At 38.8% G+C, this 20,820-nt stretch overlaps 2 protein-coding genes, 1 long non-coding RNA gene and 1 pseudogene across 3 annotated transcripts in view; all 4 read left to right on the top strand.

Moving 5' to 3' along the window:
* The first annotated feature begins 2,853 nt into the window (after positions 1 to 2,853).
* On the top strand, positions 2,854 to 5,137 carry LOC110796587 (SNF1-related protein kinase regulatory subunit gamma-1-like; annotated as a pseudogene).
* Positions 5,138 to 5,778: 641 nt separating this feature from the next.
* Positions 5,779 to 9,528, top strand: LOC110796581 (uncharacterized). The gene is made up of 3 exons (XR_002535627.2): positions 5,779 to 6,008; positions 6,104 to 6,269; positions 8,889 to 9,528. It is a non-coding gene; the product is annotated as an uncharacterized lncRNA (long non-coding RNA).
* Positions 9,529 to 17,416: 7,888 nt separating this feature from the next.
* LOC130461543 (uncharacterized) lies at positions 17,417 to 19,361 on the top strand. The gene is made up of 4 exons (XM_056829685.1): positions 17,417 to 17,443; positions 18,511 to 18,651; positions 18,724 to 18,831; positions 18,913 to 19,361. Exons 1-4 carry the CDS (start codon positions 17,417 to 17,419, stop codon positions 18,982 to 18,984), a joined length of 348 nt encoding a protein of 115 aa, XP_056685663.1. The 3' UTR covers positions 18,985 to 19,361.
* The window catches only part of LOC130461542 (NAD(P)H-quinone oxidoreductase subunit 2 A, chloroplastic-like), a 39,811-nt gene continuing 38,012 nt past the window's right edge, over positions 19,022 to 20,820 (top strand). Inside the window, exon 1 of the mRNA XM_056829684.1 lies at positions 19,022 to 19,049. Within this exon, the coding sequence (XP_056685662.1) occupies positions 19,022 to 19,049 (28 nt within the window). The remainder of the gene's footprint in view (positions 19,050 to 20,820) is intronic.

Here is a 20,820-nt window from a genome sequence, read left to right as displayed (position 1 = left end):
AACTAACTCATTTGTTTCATCCACATCATTGAGTTCAGATAAAACCACAGAAAAAACCCAAGACCATAGCTAGTTTTAGTCCGACGCCTCTTACTTTTCCTAGGTTCTACAATATCACTTTGAATATGAGGAGAAGGTAAAGGCATAGAATAGGAAGAGGGAACAGACACAGATACATCATGTGAAACATCATGAGAAGCACCACGTGGAATATAATTTTCCTTAAGGGGGAAAAATTGTCAAAGAATTTAGCATCTCTAGATTCACGCATTGACCTATCATTCAACCACAAGAATATATACGTTGCATTGTTTCCAGCATAACTAACAAACACAACATCAAGAATCTTTGACCAATGTTTTCCCGTTTAAAAGAAGATAAACCAACTTTAGCTAAATACCCCCATACTTTCAGATATTTCAGGTTGGGTCCATTCCCTTTCCACAACTAACGAGGGGTTTTGTCTAACTTATTATGTGGTACTTTGTTCGAGTGAATTAATCCAAGCAATTCGGTTAGTCTAGAAGTAACTGGATTAAAGTAAGTTCTAGAAGGTTTAGCATCAACGCATTGTGAGAATAAGAAGTCTAATTAGACTCAATCAAAAAAAATAATCATAAACAACACCATACTAATCATGACATGATTAATGGTCCAATTCCCAAAATTATAGTGACTAGAAAATTAGGTAGACACCCAAGAAAACATTACGCTTAACTCTTCATAAAGAAATTTCCCAAGGAAAAAGATTCTAACTTAGTTTGCTTTCATAATCTCAATCTCTTAAGAAATAGGAAGTCATCACAAACTTCCAAAAACTAGCTCAATTGGGTACACATACAACTCCAATAAATATACATATTTCCAACAATGTATAAGGAACATTTAGGAAGTTACATACCCAAAACGCATGGTAATTAAACGGATTTGAAATCACGTATTCCATTTTTACCATGACTAGAGCATACTTTGAAATGACAAGGTACAAAGATTAATAATCTAATCATCACTAGAAATAAACTACTTGCTAAATACCTTATTAGCAAGTACATAAAGATTCCATCAACAACAAAATAAGGCAATCCATAAATAATTCACATTATTCTTTCAAAGACCAAGCATATACCTCATAAAATTAGGGTCTCGTCATGAATTTAAGCATGAAACCATAATAAACTAGAGAATCCAATAACATGCTCATACACAACTAATAATCCAAGTCTTATACTTTCTAGCAATAATTCCAAAAAATCTCATATGACAATATAAACATCAATATTATTGTTGTCAACTTCACAAAAAAAAAATGTTGAAATGGATACTAGAAATGAACATGTTAAGATAATCATAATAACTTTAAAGAGTTAGTTTAGAATGAACCTCCCTTGATAGTAAATCAAATATGTGTATTGTATGAAATTCCAAAATCTTCAAGCAATTCTCTATCACGACATCCTAGCCACCATTCACCAATCATCTTCTCCAAGAATCTACTTTTGACTTTTCGTTCTCAGAAAAATCAGGTCTGATGTTGTAGCTGTAACTGATGATCTAGATCATCAATTGACAATCCATCCGTTGAAAATAAAGCCCAAGATCTCCCGGATATTGTGTCAAAATTTCAAGACAATCGGACTAGTGATGACCCTCGATAGGGATCAATCTTTGAGACTGCTCCCATAAAAATGTGAATAAAATATCTATGGAAACCCTTTTTAAATTTCCATTACCTCTCATTCAAACTCTCTAATATCTTTCCCTTACTAATCATAAAAAGATCATAAATTTTTGAGAAGAGAAGAAACCATAATCAGATTTCGCAGATGATAAATTTTGCTTCTAAATTGTAGGAAGTAATACTGCAAAATCCGAAAAATGGTTAAGAAAATGCGGGTCGAATATTGATGTATGAAAAGCTGTGACGTGTTATAAAACACTGTCTTAGAAGCAAAATTCGCCCCGACTATGGTGCAATCGGAAATGGCGTTGCCCCCCAAGATTTAACACAACGTTCCTCCAAAATGTGCACTCAACTAAGGAGGAATTTGGAACTCATAATAATGCTCAGAATTTAGATGAAGAGAATAGAAAGAGAGTTAGAATTTTCGGTGTGTTTGAAATGATCCCAAGAACTGATTTATATAGCAACAACATTTTGTAACCGAAAATCACATTTTAATGACGTAATAAAAACCGAAGATCGGGATTTAAATAGGAGATTAAAACATAGGCAATAATCAAGGAACCGTTTAACGTAAATCAAGGGGCGGTTACGATTCTGTCATTAAGGTTATAAAGTGAGCTACGTAACTGAACGGTCTCATAATAACTGGACCACCAGTTACGTCTTGGCCCAAAATGGTGCGCGCACGTGCCACAAACACGAACCGGTCGGACAGGCGGCGGCGCGCGAGAATGCACCCTTCTAGCCCACACCACTAGGGGAAGTACTTCAAAGTATAAACATTACTTGCCTATATTTAAACAAAGGGAAAAGTTTATTTTCTTTCCATGTGGGACAAAGCCCTTTTCTTTAAATACTCCACTTGAAATGCCTACTTTTCATTTCTACCAATGTGGGACATTTTCACAAAATTGTAAAACTCTTTCTTTGCATTATTTCCAACATATGAAACTGTAATTATATTTTATGCCTTGAAATATTGGAATCCTTGAAGAAATATATAAGCCTGCATTTTTCGGAAACGTAATCAAATTCATATTCTGTGTTTGTTAATTGTTATGTTGTTATCCTGAGTGATTTGTTACAATTTTACTAACTTCAGAAATTATGAATTTGATGAGTTTAGATTATAAGCAAAAATTTAGAAGATCTTGCATGTTAATTCAAACATGGATAAATCACAGAATAAAACAATGGATACTGCGACAACAGTTGGCTATGATGCTTACTTTGAGACAGTTCAAAGTAGAAAAAAGTTGCCCATTTCGTTACAAGAGACATTGACATCTTCATTTGCAAGCATACCTGTTTCATCCTTTCCAAAATTCCCTGGTGGCAAAGGTGGTGAATCTGTAACCCAACCAAATATGTTATTCAGACTCGTGTAATCTTATTGAAATCGCGTGTGTTTTGTTTTGCAGTGATAGAGAATTTCAGCAGAAACATCAGTATCTGATACAGTGAACGTTCTCTCGGAATGCAACATACTCTCAGCACCGGTAACAGATATGGAGAAAGCCAACATCAGTAATTGGAAGGAGAGGTATATAGGGATAATAGACTATTCGGCAATTGTATTGTGGGTGTTACAAGGTGATGAGCTTGCTTCTGTAGCTTTATCTGCAACCGCTGCTACAGCTGCTGGAGTTGGAGCAGGTGCAATAGGGACTTTAGGAGTAATTACACTTGGTGCTACATGCCCAGTCACGGTTGCTGGGTTAGCTGCTGCAGCAGTTGGGGCAGCCGTAGCAGGTGGCTTAGCGGTGGACAAAGGGATGGTAAAGGATGCTCCAACTGCTTCAAGTGAGCTAGGTGATGATTTCTAAAAAGTTATTTTGCAAGAAGAACCTTTCAAGTCAACCAAAGTATGTTTTTCAGTTTTCAATTTGCCTATGAATTTTTTGGCAAGCAAAATATAGTATTTTCCAATGATCCTTGATAATATAGTATATTTGCCTTTCAGGTCAGGGAAGTTGTGAAATCATTCAGATCGACGCCATTCCTTCCAGTTTCAACAAAGAGCAATTTGTTGACGGTTTTATTGCTTCTATCAAAGTATAGGATGAGAAACGTACCAGTAATCGAACCAGGAAATTAACGCTTTCATGAAGAATTTCATCACTCAATCTGCTGTTGTGAGGGGCCTTGAGGGATGTCGTGGACTAGATTGGTTTGATTGCATTGCTGCACATCCCATTTCTGACTTGGGCCTTCCTTTTATGTCACGCGATCAGGTAATTTCTCCTGCTGTCATTTAAGTCACCCTATTTGACCTCTCAGATGCTGTAATAATGTTGAACTGAATTCTTCTATTGGCAGGTTGTGAGTATTAGCAGCAGTGAGCTGATTCTGAAGGCATTTAAGCGGATGAAGGACCACCACATCGGTGGCCTTCCGGTTGTGGAGGGACCAAAGAGGAAGATTGTTGGTAATTTGAGCATAAGAGATATCAGATATTTGTTACTCCAGCCCAACCTTTTCTCCAACTATAGGTATATTGTTTACCATCAACTTCAACTGAGATTAATTCACAGCATATTTCATGTCCTTATCTCTTATTTTCCTTTTCAAGCTTTTGTATCTAAATCTTAGGTTGTGATTGATGCATTGAGAAAAATCTCAAACTTCAGGCTCAAAGGCTATGTTACGTGGACTATTGTTTTACATTTTAGTTATCCATGTTAGGTAATAGAATGTATTATCCATGTCACCTTTTGGATGTTACTCGTAAGTCCTGCTTTTTGTTATGCTTATCAAATAATATTCATTACAGGTATTTTCTGCTTTTGGCACCGTTCAAAAGATAGCGATATTTGAGAAAAATAGCCAAACACGGGTTACTCGTAAGTCCTGCTTTTTGTTATGGTGGCTATTGTAAGCTTCATCTAACATACTCTCGTCATACTGATCTCAATGTAAAGGTATAATATGTGCTTCTGTGCTAAACAAAGTTGCAATCAAATGGTTGGAAAATAGAATTTTTTCCATTCATGCATGCATCTTGAACTTTTCAAATTTCTCTACTTCTAATTAAAATAAAATATCCTTAATGTATGTGGTGGTATTTTTTTCTTCCTGTTATAGGCTCATGGTGACAAAAGTAGAGATTACACAGTCTCAGCGGTCCAACTGAGTCAAAGTTATCCCGGAGCTCCTACAGCACCATGGATGAACCCTCAACCTGGTGCTGGATATCCTTCAAATGGATACGGTGCTGGTGCTACTATGCCGCCTCAGACTCATGCGGCACCTGTACCCTCATGGGACCTTCTATGCAGCAGGGAAGGCAAGCATTCGTTTCTGTGCCTAGAACTTTTCCTATGCCTAGAGAAGAACTGTTGTTTTGATGATTGTAAGAGGGGCAAGGAGAAGCTTGTTTGTGATGCTGCTCAAGTACTGCTTTATTTCGGAGTTGAACAAATCATCTATGTTTCAGAAATGACGCACTGCTAAATAAAGGTTTTTCTTCTTAACTATACCACTTTAAAGCACTATTTCTAATGATGTTGTGTCCTGTTTCTGCTTATTGAGTTGTTCAAATTGAGTTTCTGATTCAAGAACATTCTAGCTCTTATTCTCAAACACCTAATACAGCTTAAGATTTACAAATGTTTCACGGTAATACATTTGAGCTTAATAGTATCAACATAATTAAGAGACTATATTCTGAAATAGATAGTTGCTCTTATGTTCTGTGTCCCACTAGTACAAAAGTGACCATAGATAACACCAAATGGTAACACTTTTAAAGTTATAAAATTATTCAATGTATAAGTAACACTTTGGTAACACTTTAATATTAGGTAACACTTATTTGTAACACTTAATATTAGGTAACACCAATTTATAACACTTTGATAAAGGGTAACACTATTTTGTAACACTTTAGTATTACGTAACACTAATATGTAACACTTTAAAATGTTATACGGAATATCAAGTTAATTAATTAACTAACATTCGTTGACCACCCCTTTTATACTTGTTGAGTTTTTTGTACAACAAGAAATTAGGCAAGCTTGGGCTAGGCGGCTAGGCCCACCCCTATTAGTTCTTTTTCCCGTTATTAGAAAAAGGGAAAAAAATAAAATGGACAAATTTCCTCAAAACATAATAGACATCTCCATCCTCCACCTTTCATCTCTTTCATCCTCCGTCCTCCATCTTCCATACATACAACGCTCCAACAATTGCTAATACCAGTCGTCAGCCATCATAGTGTAATATATTGAGATTAAATAATCCAACAACTTTGCATTAATGTCTCTCATACTCTTACAGAGTATAAGGGCTTTGATTTTCTATTTTTCAAACCCTAAATTATGTAAGTCAATTTTCTCGTAACTGTTATTTCACCAATTTAAGCTTTTAGAAGTTTGATCTCTTCACAATTGTAATTAGTTTTTTTTGCGTTAATAGGAAGGGGATGAACAAATTAATTGTGCGATATGATGAGAAATCAGATACCCAGGTTTGCATTGATCGGAAGGGGGAAATTTCATCGGATGCCCGGTTCCAATTAATTTTGTGGTTTTAATCGTTGTCTCGATCGGGTTTTATCGAATTCGCGGGGATCCAATTTCAGGTATTTTCTGATTGGTAGTGGGTGTTCTTAATTTTTTATTGTTTTTAATCCTTGATTTTAAAGATTTCTATGAACGGTTACAATCTAGATTATAGTGTTTAATTTTTTATTTTTTATATTTTGATTTGGTATTTAGAATGTATTCACCTTTAATTGGGTATTCGAGGAGTTTAATTTGTGGGTTCTTGTTCAAAATTACATTTTCTGGTATAATTCGAGGAGTATAGTTCGTGGTTTCACTTTTTCTAGTTGCTGACTTTGAGTCTGTGTGTTTTTGTTTGGTCTTGTTGCTGACTGTAGTTTGTGTTTGGTTTGTAACTGCTATTTCCTGGAGCAGGTTGATGTATGATATGATGTTCCTTCTCTCTGCTTGTGGTTTTCTTTTTCTGCTCAGTACTGATCTGCAAAGTCTGCTTGTATGTTCAAAATTGTTTTTATATGTGAAGATTGTTGCATATTGGATAATTCTCTAAAGTTGGGATTTCTTAAAAAGCAGTTTGTACCAGTGAGTGTATTTTGACATGGATTTCGTTTTCTTACTTATTGGTGGTAGAATTATTTTGATCTAACCAAGCAATAATAGAGGTCACCTAGTACCTCTAGTGCCTGTCTAATCTGTGCTATCTAATACAATAATCATGGTGGCTTTGTGGTAATGGTAAATATCCATACCACTACTACAAAAAAGGTAAAGAGTACTGTTAAAATAGGTTATATAGGGCGTTTTTCAACTCAACGCGCTATAAAGTTTATATAACGGGTTGAAGAAGCGTTTTATATGCCCAATTATACAGTACAGTGGCCATAGATGACCGTTATTTGTTCCCTTCCTAAAATAAGAAAATAAAGAAGAAATAGGAAACAGTTAGCAAACCCGACCGTACTATATTCTTAAACAAAAAGACAGTTAGTATAGATAATCGTTCTCTATTATTCATTTTAAAAATATAATTAAATCAAGTAATAACTTTCTAATTAGAAACTCAATCAATTTTTTATGGTATAATAATTTCGGAAGTAGTAAAAATAAGTACAAGTTACAAAGTAAAAAACAATTTCCAATCTCGAAGAAGAAGCACTTTATTAACATTAAAGCTAGAAATCACATTTCGCAATAATAAATTAAGTTACAGGTTACAAAATCTAAAATGTAGAGTATACGAGTCCTAAACAATTTACAATAATAAATTAAGTTACAGGTTACAAAATCTAAAATGTAGAGTATACAAGTCCTAAACAATTTAGAAAAATAACTCCTAAGTCCTAACAATGCCTCTTTGACAAAAATAAACTCTCGTTGCACCACCTGATTACATATTCCAAACTTTAAGTTGCTCGTCCACTCCTTGAATCCTACGCCCAGTAGCAACTAAAATGGCCAACCATGAAGTGCATCAATCATTTTTACATATTCTTCATTTCTTCATCCTTACCAGCCAGCAATCTCAGCAAAAGGAAAAAGCTTTTAGATTACATTTACACTTTCACAGACTATATAAGAAGAACCATGTTTCTTGCCTAATCCTGAAAACTATCTTTTACCAATTCCATGTCTCAATCTTCAATGCGAACATCATAATCTTGACAAATTCAGTAAAATATATTGTGCTTCCTTTTCCCAATTTTGTAGTAGTGTACTACAGGCACCTGTGTCTATATCAACCACCACACCTGTGGTGCCAGTGGTGGGATGAGCTCTTCCTGTAAAACATCTGCAGCTGGCCTTCTTGGCTTCAGTTTGTTAACCTATAAAGATTGTTTTGACATGATTTTTACAGCTATCATTTCAATAAAGATAAAATGTAATTTATCACCCGCTCTTATTTACAGGTTTCAGGAAAAATGGAAGGATTTCCCGCAAATGCTTTTGCAGAAATGACGCGTTTTCTCTAAATAGAATAAGAACAGCATATGTTTCTTTAGTTAGTGTGAAAAGCTAGTTCATAGAATATAATATGGGATGGGCACTTAGAGAGGTGTTCAAATTACGGGGTTATTGCAGTCTGCAATCCTTTAATCTCCCAGATTCTTTACCAACAGTTTGCTAAAAACTCTGTTATCAATCACCTTGTTTTAGGCTTTTAAGCTTTAATTGGTTCTTATTGGGTTGAGTACTAGATATCTTTTCTTCCTTACACTTGATTTATGAACCCACCTGTGTATTTGTCTTTCTTGAAATCTGGAAGCAATCTTGAGCGTTGACATGTTTTGGGTTCTGTGTGGACTTAACTGAAGGAGTGATATTCTAGTGTCCCGAAAAACGTTTAGACTATAACACATTATGTGTCTTGTTGTTCCACTGACATCAAAGTGTTAACTTGATTGCATTGGTCTCTTAATTTTGTTTACAAATGTGTGTTGTTTGTCTAATCTGTTATCTCTCATCCCACCCAATCCCCCCCCCCCCCCCTCAATCCTCAGTAGAGAACTCAATCACCAGCATGAAGTCTGCAATTTTTTTTTTCTAACTAAAGAAGCAGAGTGTTCGTGTAATTCATGTACTGCATGCGCTTGGCACATCCTTTGTTTCATATAAACTTCAGTTCTTGTATTGTAATGTCTGGTTGTTCTTCACATTATTATGGATGTTGGATCTTATTAATTTTATACTTCTTATAGGATCAAGAAGATGGATTGGATTGGATAGCAAATGAAGATTAAAGTTGACATTGAGAATCATGCACACACGTAAGGTAAACCAGTTGAAGATGAAAAGATAGAAGACATTTAGTTTTGGATTATACATTTTAGTTTTGAATATGATCATTTGGTTTTATTTCGAACATAATAATGTACTCCCTCCGTCCCGGAATACTCGACCCGGTTTGACCGGCACAGAGTTTAAGGGACTTGAATTGACTTATTTAATTTAATAGGTAGTAGTTGATAGTGGTGTATTATTTTAATGTAGTTAGTGGGAGGTGGGTTAAGAGATGGAGTTGGGGAGAGTAGGGGTTGAATTTTTAATTATTTTTTGTATGGAAAAGGGGTAGGTGGGTTAATAGGGGTGGAGTGAGAAATAATATAATATTGTTAGAATATTTCCATTTTCAGAAACAGGTCAAGTATTAAGGGACGGTCCGATAAGGAAAACAGGTCAAGTATTCCGGGACGGAGGGAGTAATTTTCATAGATCATACATCAAATACATTAAAGAGTAGTTTATTAGTTTAACCTTCAAAATACAATTGCACATTCGTGCATGCAATAACTATTACAGATTCATATTATTATTGAGGGTTGATTCCTTCTTGTGTCTGCTCTTTGTGTTTGTTAATTTGTTAGGGAGCGGGATGTGCTCCCTTCCTTTAGTTGCTTTTGTTGTTTCGTTGTTTGGAACTTATTTTGTCCACTACCTTTTGGTAATAAAATCGCTATTTTACCAAAAAAATATATAATTTTATTATTTGTTATAAATATAATTATTATTATTATTATTATTATTATTATTATTATTATTATTATTATTATTATTATTATTATTTGTGAACCAATTTTGTAATATTTGTTAAATTATTATATTTAGTGAAAAGCATTATTTTGCAAGTGTTACAATAGATACTAAAAAGTGTTAAATATGTAATGCTACCTAATAATAGAAAAGTGTTCCTAAATACCGAACAAGGTGTTACGTTATATGGTGAAAAGTGATACCTACGATTGAATAAAGTGTTACTGTAAATCAAAGATGATATAAAAAAGTGATACTAATGGTTAAAAAGTGTTACCTAAGATATTACGATAACACTTTTAAAGTGCTACAATAGGAATGGAAAAGTGTTACATGAAATTATTTTTGGTAACACTAGTAAAAGTGTTATCATATGTTATTAAAAGTGTTACCTAATATAATAGGTAGCACGAGCAGATGTATCACCTATAAAGTGTTACTTATAGTCTATGGAAACACTTTACTCCCTTTATGTAACAGTTTTTCGGTGTTACCTATGGTCATTTTTGTACTAGTGTCCGTACTGCTCATAAGCGCTATTTATAGAAGAACAAAAACGTGAAAAACAATATGAAGCTATTAAAGTGAAGTACATAACTGAAACATATGAGCTAATTAAGTTTCCAACACTCATTCCAATCTATCTATGCACTTTTAAGGCTCATTAGGCCGTTATAGGTCATATTTAGGCTAAAATGACAATTTTGCTCCCAACTTTGAACTAACGAAAAACTCATGTCAAACTTTAATACATGATTAATACGCTTAGTTTTAAGTTTCCAAGACTCCTTCCAATCTATTTATGCACATTTGAGACTTGTTTGGCCATTATAGGTCATATTTAGGCTAAAATGACATTTTCGCTCCCAACTTTAAACTAAAGAACCTAAAAACTCATTTCAAACTTACTACATGATTCATATGATTATTTTTAACTTCCCAAGACTCAATCCAATCTATTTATGCACATTTGAGACTTGTTTGGCCGTTATATGTCATATTTAGGATAAAATGACATTTTCGCTCACAACTTTGAACTAACGAACTTAAGAACTCATTTTAAGCTTATTACATGATTCATATGATTAGTTTTAAGTTTCCAAGATTCAATCCAGTCTATTTATGCACATTTGAGACTTGTTTGGTCGTTTTAGGTCATATTTAGGCTAAAATAAGGCATTTTCGCTCCCAACTTTCAACTAAAGAACCTAAGGACTTATTTTAAATATTTTACATGATTAATATGATTAGTTTTAAGTTTCCAACACTCATTCCAATCTATTTATGCATTTTTAAGGCTCATTAGGCCGTTATAGGTCATATTTAGGCTAAAATGACATTTTCGCTCCCAACCTTTGAACTAACGAACCTAAAAACTCGTGTCAAATTAACTTTAATACATGATCCATATGATTATTTTTAACTTTCCAAGACTTAATCCAACCTATTTATTCACATTCGAGACTTCTTTGGCCTTTATAGGCCATATTTAGGCTAAAATGACATTTTCGCTCCCAACTTTGAACTAACGAACTTAAGAACTAATTTCAAACTTATTACATGATCATCTGATTATTTTTAACTTCTCAAGACTCAATCCGATCTATTTATGCACCTTTGAGACTTGTTTGGTCGTTATAGGTCATATTTAGGCTAAAATGAGACATTTTCGCTCCTAACCTTGAACTAAAGAACCTAAAGACTCATTTTAAACCCTTTACATGATTAATATGCTTAGTTTTAAGTTTCCAGGACTCCTTCCAATCTATTTACGCACATTTAAGACTCATTGGGTCGTTATAGGTCATATTTAGACTAAAATGATATTTTCGTTCCCAATTTTGAACTAAAGAACCTAAGGACTTATTTCAAACTTATTACATGATTAGTATGCTTAGTTTTAAAGTTTTCAATACTCATTCCAATCTATTTATGCACATTTAAGGCTCATTGGGTCGTTAAAGGTCATATTTAGACTAAAATGACGTTTAATCTAATGCTCCCATCAAATTTTTGTTTTTGAAGGTCTATACTACGAGGAATGCGCCTTATGCTAGTGAGGAAATTGATGTGGTTCGTGAGCAATGGGCTAAGTTTTTTACTTAAGCGCGTTTGATCGAGTTGGCTTAGATGTTATAGAACAATATTTTATATTAAAATGTATGAGTACGTTGAAATTGGAACGTACATATATTTAAATGTACTACATGCACTTTGTTTTGGGATATATAGTATACAAAACACCCGTTATTGTTTTTATAATTGTTATAAATGTTGCGATATTATTATTGTTGTGACATGTTTCTATATTTGGTGCAAGGCATTCTAGGTATCCCTAAATAAAATAAAATTTTCCCGCCTAAAGTGCTTTGTTGCAGCATACATATATATATGTACGCTGTAACAAGGGTGTAAAATTTGGCAAACATCATGACCTATTGCAGCGTACAAATAGATGTTCTACAACAGAATGGGTCTTTTGCAGCGTACACCAATTTGTACGGTGTAACAAGTCTTGATTTTGGCTTAATTTTACACACTTGTTACAACGTACATATAAATGTACGTTGTAAAAACTCACTTTTCGCAGCGAACAATGTAAGCTGCAACAAGTTCAGATTTGTTGCAGGCCCCCCAGCTGCAGCATACGATGTACGCTGCAACAGGGGTCTAAAAGCCCGCTGCAATAAGGGTTTTTTCTATTAGTGAGATAGCAGACGGCGAAGTTGAACACATCAAAAATCTGGGCGGAACGTGGACACTCTTCGTCGACGGCTCATCTAACTTTCGTGGTGCAGGTTTAGGCGTCGTGCTGAAATCACCACAAGGGGACATGATAGCACAGGCCATATGCTGCGACTTCAAAGCGACAAACAACGAAGCAGAGTACGAGGCACTAATAGCTGGAATGACGTTAGCTGAAAAGTTGGGAGCAAGCGGACTCGACATCTTCAGTGACTCATAACAAATTGTCAACCAAATCAACGACGACTACGAAGCTAAAGACTTAAAAATGACCTTGTACCTCGAAAAAGCCAAGAAATTAACCACAAAGTTCAAACCTTTCTCCACGTGACCTAAACACACAAGCCGACTGTAGACACCTACTTTTGTCCCCATCCCCGAAAGGGAAGGTTCGATGATGAGAACATAAATCTCCACTTGGCAACACATCTCCTATAAAATAACGAATCTCGATCACCCTTTTCATTTCACCCGAACCTGCTATTTATAGAAACCCGCTAAAAATAGTAATTGCCGTAACGGGTAGTTGCTAAAAGTGGCAAGTCATAAAAGATAGAAACCTGTCAGAATTAGGTGTTGCACTCCAACATAAATCCTAAAAGAGATAGAATTTGCAAGAGGAATCCTGTTCCTAGTATAATTCGAAAATAAGAGTTACGCATTAATTAAAATCCTAACGAACCTAGAGTTCGTAACGGGCCCAGACGCATTCCGTCCTAAAGTTAATACGCACTAAAAAACTCGGATAAATCTCAAAGAATCCGTATTCCACGAGTCCAAATCTGACAAGGAAATACGGCCCAGACCCTATTTTCAACGCCTGGCTCTGGGCGCCGAAATCTTCGGCGCCCAGCCCTGGGCGCTGAAATTACCTGGGTACGTGTTCTCTCCTAATTCTTCTTGGATTAGTGCTCTAAAATTCTATCTTTCCACGAACTCTTCCCTATAAATACAACCCCAAATTCGACGTGAAACAACACACAATTCATATTATGAGTATTGACTCCAACCCCTAAGCCTAAGCCTCACGCTGCGAAATTGATCCCGCGTTCTGTCGCAATCAATCCAAAAATCGAACAGAAATCCAAAAATCCAAAAATCGATCCAATATCCTGCTGTGAGGGGGTCGAAAAAGCACGAGGCTAATGCGTGACCTCGTCCCTCGTGGGTGTGACGCTTCTTTTTGTTAAATCAAGTGTAATTGGATTTCCTGTGAGTTTACACCCAATTGACTAGTAATATAGGAGTCGCCATTCAGTTTTTAACGACAATGAGAAAAACTGACAAAACCCGGTTATCGTGACATAAAGGGATTGCAATTATGTTTGACCACGACGGCCGTAGGTTCCCTTGTGATCCCTGGTGGTGGGGATCGCTCAACGTACACCCGCAAGGTAGAGATTGAGGGTTCGGGGGACTGTAACTACCGAGAGGAGTACTCGCTCTTCGATAACTCCAGAGGCAGGCTATCCTTACTAGCTCAGCATAAATAATTGAAGGGACATGCGTTAACTATTAAACTAATCTGAGTTGATTTTAATAATATGCAACATATAGTACTAGATCGAGCGCGATTATCTGATTTAGATTGTTTTAAGGGACCTAACATGATAATCCAATTTCCCAAAAATATCATATTTATTAAGCGTGATCGAACAATCAGATTTTAGTTAGTTTAACAGTTCATAAAAGGGCGAGGAAAGCAATTAAATCATGGAAAAGGGACACATTACGACGCACCCTTGAGAGGTGCGTCACGGTTCTCAGAAAACTAACCACTTTGACTTTGCTATTTCTCCTTTTATTTAACGAATCTCAAATTATGGGACGGGATACGTTCTGTTCGATTTATGGATCGATTGCGACAGAACACGTGATCAGTTTTTGCAGCGTGAGGCTTAGGCTTAGGGGTTTAGAGTCAATACTCAGAATAATAATTGTGTGTTGTGTCTTTTTCACGTCGAACTTAAGGCCCTATTTATAGAAAAGAGTTCGTGGAAAGATAGAATTGCAGAACTCTAATCCACGAGGAATTAGGAAAAAACACGTACCAGGTATTTTCAGCGCCCAGGCCTGGGCGCCGAAGATTTCGGTGCCCAGAGCCAGGCGTTGAAAATAGGATATGGGCTGTTTTTCTTAGTAAGATTCGGATTCCTAGAATCTGGAGTATTTGAGATTTAATTGAGTCTTTTAGTGCGTATTAAACTTGTGACGGGATGCGTCTGGGCCCGTTACAAACTCTAGGCTCGTTAGGATTTTAATTAATACGTGACTCTTACTTTCGAATCGTATTAGGATTATGATTCTCTCGCAATTTCTATCTCACTTAGGATTTACGTTGGAGTGCAACACCTAATCCTGACAGGTTTCTATCTTTTATGACTTGCCACTTTTAACAACTACCATTACGGCAGTTACTATTTTTAGCAGGTTTCCATAAATAGTAGGTTTCTATAAATAGCAGGTTTTTATAAATAGCAGGTTTCGGGTGAAATGAAAAGAGAAATTGAGATTCGTTATTTCATAGGAGATGCGTTGTCAAGTGGAGATTTACGCTTTCATCATCGAACTTTCCCTTTCGGGAATGGGGACAAAAGTAGGTGTCTACAGTTATCCCCCACTTTGACTGAGTCTTGGAGTAAGACGATGGTCAAAGTATTAGACGGAGTGCGTCGCACAAGCCATGGTGACCTGTTTTGGCGAGGGTCTCACGAGCCCCCGAGTGATAACATTTGACTTAAGGGTCATCACTTGAAGTGTCGACATATCCCTCACGTGTCATTGGGATTTTTCAACGGATAGTATAGAAACTTCCTCACTTTGTCATTGGAAGGATCTAAAGGTGCGTAGAAACTCCCTCACTTTGTCATTGGGAGTAGCTACAGATGTTTTCGAAATCAAAGCTATAAATTGTAATTGGGCTTGGCCAAGCCCAACCACGAGGTAAAAATGTTTTTAAAGATTCTCATTTTCAGGGCTAGCTAAACGAGAAAACCCCCTTGTTTTTATGGGACGTAAAACGAAGGAAAATCCAGCACATCGCTCTTTTTTGAAAAAAACGGATAACCAATCATTTTAATTTTTGGAAAAGGGAAAACCAGAAAAAGTTATCGCTGCAGCGACTAAGGACCTACGCGGCTTGTGACGTAGACCCCGCCGGCTAAAGATGGCGAGCCTGTCCGCTAAGGGTGGACGCCCCGTCCGAAAAAGTGGACGAATCTTGTTTTTGAAATTTGAAAATAAGGACCTACGCGGCTTGTGACGTAGACCACGCCGGCTAAAGATGGCGAACCTGTCCGCTAAGGATGGACACCCCGTCCGATAGAAGTGGACGAATCTATTTTGAAATTTGTTTTGTGTTTATTTTTTGAAAATAAGGACCTACGTGGTTTGCGTCGTAGACCCCGCCGGCTGAAGATGGCGAGCCTGTTTCATTTTGTTTTTGAAGATTCTATTTTTCGAAAACTGAGGACCTGCGCGGCTATTGACGCAGACCCCGCCCGCTGAGGGTGGGCGAGCCCATTTTGAATTTCTTACTTTCTTTATTTTGCCTATGTAGAAGGGCTTTTGTGATTACAACCTGTTGGTGGGTCGCAATATTTCCTGATTAGGTGTGTCCTATAAGTGGGTCCACACTGTGTATATTTTTTGTTAACGATATTTGCAAAATACCGTTTTTGGGAAAGAAATATCAAGATAACGGATTTTTTACACAAAGAGGGGATTGCGCGTGCCCGACAGCGAATATTCGCTGTCTGGGAAGCATTCTCAGCGACCAGCGTTGGGCGCCAGAATTTCTAACGCCCAGTGCTGGGCGTTGAAAAATGCGAAGGGGAGGACGGTCTTTAAAAGACGCGACCGTCTTCTTCTTCTTCCCATTTCCGCCATTTTCGTTCTTACTCTTCATTTCATTTTACTTATTTTTGCTCGTTTTCTTCACTTTTCTTCGCCAATTCTACTCCAAATCACTTCCTAATCTTCCCAATGTAAGTAATTTTCAGTAATTTTGAGCTTTTTTTGTCAATTTCAGTATTTTTGTCAAGTATTTTTATGCATGAAATTGATTTGGGGGTTTTTGATTTTGTGCCCCTTTCCTTCAATTCGATAGTTGGAAATGTTCTACATATCATGTTAATTAGTTTGTGCCTGTTAATTTTCGCAAGTATGTTGATTCTTGTTGAATTTGGGCATTTTTATACTAGCCCCCAAGTATACCTACGACTCTAGTGTTTTCTTACAATGTAGGTGTTTTTTGGTATATTGCTTGCGTTCCTCACAATTCATGAATGACAAATTATGGATGAATTTTCATTTTGTTGGAGTTAATTAATTTTTTTTTACTTCGGGAATTTTTGCTCAATATGAACTTAGTATCATGTTTTAGGGAACAAAAATTGTATGACTCCATCTTATGAGTGGAATGCACTCCCTTAGTGATTGGTGTGAGTGCCAATTTTGTTAAAGGTATAATGCCTTGTTGTATTATTGATCAGCATGCCTGACGAGTCGTCACCTCCTTCTGGTGGCCACGAGGAGCGTGGCATGACGCGTCAGTCTACTGGCGCGGGACCCCTATGGGTGGGTCCTGAGCTCTACGACGGTCGAGACCTACACTACGACCTAGAGCACCACGTGACTACCCGCCTTCACGCGAGGAGGGAGACTACGGTTCGCGCCTACGGTGCAGCGACGAGCGAGACTGTTTTTGGTTTCCTAAGCTCGGACGCCCAGGCTTTGGTGAGGGCGAGCTCACTGTTTCCGGTGGTCGAGACCTTCTGGGAGATACAGCGGCTTAACATCTCCCTGTCTTTTCTGCGGTCGTTCATGAGGTGGTGGTGGGATACCACCAACACTTTCCATTTTCCTTGGGGTGAGATCACGATCACTCCCGAGGACTACACGGCTTTGACGGGCTTGACCTTTACAGGGAACCTCGTTCGCCTAAGGTCGGATGGCCTACTGCCGACCGTTGCTGAGGGTACCAGGCTCCTGGGCTCGTGGATGGGCATGAGATTGCCTTTGTACCAGCCCCGTGGGATGATGTGGGCCCTGGAGCATGGGGTGGAGGAGTCGTCTTCGAGACAGGCCCGGCTGTTCTACCTCCATTTCATTACTTCCACTTTTCTATCGGGTCCGACTAACACCTTTGACCCGAGGTGGATAGGCATGGTGGAGGACGTGTCTACACTGGGTGACTATTGCTGGGGCGATTTGGGCTATGCGACGCTCGTCGGCCAGATGAGTTTGGCGGTGCGCGACTCGGGCACGAGCAGACGTCACTTTGTCATTTCATTGGCGGGAGTGCCGCGTTTGATCGAGGTATGTGCCTAGACTTTCTTTTGTTTTCTCGCTTTTACCGGGCCTCTTTTTTTTTGACGTATTATTGTCTTTTCCTTTTGCAGCTGTGGGCCTTTGAGCACTTACCTTGACTGGCTCCCCGAAAGGGGCAGAGGCCTTTGGAGTACCCTGCCGGTCGTCGTTGGGGTTGGAAGAAGAAGTTGACTGTGCGTCCACCGCCCGATACCGTGTGGGATCTCATTCGGGACGGGAACCCTGAGCATATGCAGAATCTTATCCTCTATCTCGTATTTCGCCATTCTTTTTATTTTCTATGTGCGAGAGCTGACCGTGTTTGTACAAAACAGGTGGTTTGGACCCCATGGCTCTCTTTTAGGGGTACTTATGCTTCGGTCAGGGATAGTTATGCCCTGAGCCAGATGCGGGTCTTGTTCGTTGGCCGCCGGGACCCTGTCTGGTACCTAGGAGAGCGGGTACGTATGCAGACGGTCGGGGCTTTTTCGGTGCCTAAGCCTCCGCCTGCGACCATGTTGTCTACTCGTTCGATAGGCGAGTCGTGGAGGGTCCACTCGAGGACTGGCGTGCCGGCGACGGAGTTGGTGATAGCGGGAGCTAGCTATTATCAGTTTATCCAGGATTCTCTTCGTCTCCCGGAGCCTGGCGCTGTGAGTTGCCCTCTCTTTTTGTATTGATTTTAGTGTTTTCATGCTCGTGCCCATGTGTTTATGTTTACTATGTTATGTGCAGGAGTATCCTGACCCTTCGTTAGGGGGATGGGTGCTTCCCGATGCTCGGATCTCGTATACCGGAGAGAGTGGATCCGAGATTGTGGAGACTTTCCCGGAAGACCGGGTTTTCCATGCTCCGCTCCCTGAGGGAGTACAGGCGGTATGCACCTTTTATTTGTGCACTCTTCTTATATCTTTCTTTTTTCTTTTGTTACTAACATTCCTGTTTCAGGTTCCGGCCCGTACGGCCAACGCGATGGTGGGGGTGATCAACCGGTTGAAGTCCGCGCTGGTTCGGGCCCGATCTGCACTTTCTTGCAGGAGCCCCCACTCCACTCGGGTAATGTGCCCTCCTTTTTCCTTTTGATCTGTACTTTTTGTTTGGCTTTCCGTTACTTACCCTCCTTTTTTGTTTTTGCAGACGGGGGCTGGACGAGCCGGGGCCGACGACGCAGGTCCCTCGGGTGGGGGACGCGGTCGTGAGGAGATATAGAGGGAACGACACTCGCCCCTACGGCATCGCCGTTCCGATGTGGGGACGAGTTCTTCCGGGGAGAGGTCCGAGCCGGAGCGCAGGCGACGTTCCGTGTCGGTGGCTCGAGAGCCTAGCCCCGAGTTGCAGCCACAGCCTCATTTTTGGGGTGATTCTGGCTGGGGGTCCTCATACCACGGGGAGTGGAGTGGATGGACCGGCGAGGCTTGGAGACATGAAGCCGATGACGAGTCTTAGGCTTGCCTCTTGTTTTGTATATATTCATTCTTGTATTCCGCATGTATATATATTTTATTTTTTTTGCGAATTTTGGGTGCAAGAATGTTTTGAGCCTTCCATGGGCTTTGCCTTAACATTTTATAGCAATATTAGCCTTCTAAACCAACGACGAACTTTGAAAAGAGAAAGAATTCCATGAAAATAATGAGTTCTTACAAGAGTGCACACATATTTTTAGACTAGCCGACTACTTGGGGTATTACATATGCATGTTCATTATTTTTCGTTTTTTGCCGACTCGTGCCATACTCCTTTGTAGGGCTTGTTCCTGAAAATTCTTGTTTCTTTGTTTTTATTATATTTGGCCTAGCCCGTGCATGGGTTGGGGTATAGTGCCCTTTGTAATATCCTTTTGTCTTGATGTGCTCCATGTCTTTAGTATTTTTTTAATTTTTATTGGACCGAATCCTTGATAAGGATTGCCTACGTATCTTGTCAGAATCAGGTCGCACGTAGTTCTAGCCATGATTTTTGAAATTTTTGAAAGGGGCGTTTCATTACACATCTGCTACCCCCCAAGTGTTCGTGGTTCTTTTGATGATCCGAAAAAAGGAGTACGAACACTTGCAGAAGCGGGAGGATAGGTGGCGAGAGAGAATGACGCCCAAATTCGGGCGTAGGAAATATCGGCGCCCAGGCCTGGGCGTAGAATATAACAGCGCCCAGTCTTGGGCGTTGAAGTTTTGTCCTTCGCTTTTTCTACTTTATCGAGTTTTATGCCGTTTGTTTAGAGTAATGCGCAGAATGCTTGCTTATGCGTCTTAATGTGTTTTATTAGATGCCTTAACTCCAGACTGAATTTTATTAAATATAGTACTTTTTCAATTGGTCTAAGTTCGTGAGGTTAGCGAATTCCGCTCCATCTATGTCGGCTAGTTGGACTGCTCCGCCAGGTAGGATGGTCTTTACAAAATATGGTCCTGTCCAGTTAGGCCGGAATTTTCCTCGAGGTTCCGTAGTAGGTGCGCGGACTTCTTTTAACACAAAATCGCCTTCTTTGATATTTCGAGGTTTGACTCTTTTGTTGAATGGCCTTGCGATGCGCTTTTGATACACTTGCACGTGATGTAAAGCTCTCAACCTCCGTTCGTCTAAAAGGACGAGCTCGTCGTACATAATCGGCCTCGGGCAGCTTGCTTTCTAGGACGATCCGGAGGGAGGGAATTTCCAACTCGATCGGTTGAACTGCTTCCATTCCGTATACCAAGGAGTAGGGTGTTACTCCAATGGAGGTGCGTATTGAGGTTCGATAGCCTCATATGCGAAGTGTAATTTGTTGGGCCAATCCTTATAATTTTCGGCCATTTTTTCGATTATGACTTTAATATTTTTGTTGGCCGCCTCTACCGCGCCGTTCATTTGCGGCCTATAGGGAGAGGATTTATGATGTTTGACATGATATTTTTCGAGCAGGTCTTGGACTTCGGCCCTAAAGTGGGAACCTTGGTCACTTATGATTTCATGTGGAACCCCGTATCGACAGAATATGTTCTTTTCTAGGAATCGAGCGACATGTTTGGCCGTTAATTTTTCATAGGAGACTGCCTCTACCCATTT

The sequence above is a fragment of the Spinacia oleracea genome, chromosome 5 (assembly GCF_020520425.1).
Source record: "Spinacia oleracea cultivar Varoflay chromosome 5, BTI_SOV_V1, whole genome shotgun sequence".
Lineage (NCBI taxonomy): Eukaryota > Viridiplantae > Streptophyta > Magnoliopsida > Caryophyllales > Amaranthaceae > Spinacia > Spinacia oleracea.
This window is presented reverse-complemented; position numbering and strand designations above follow the sequence as displayed.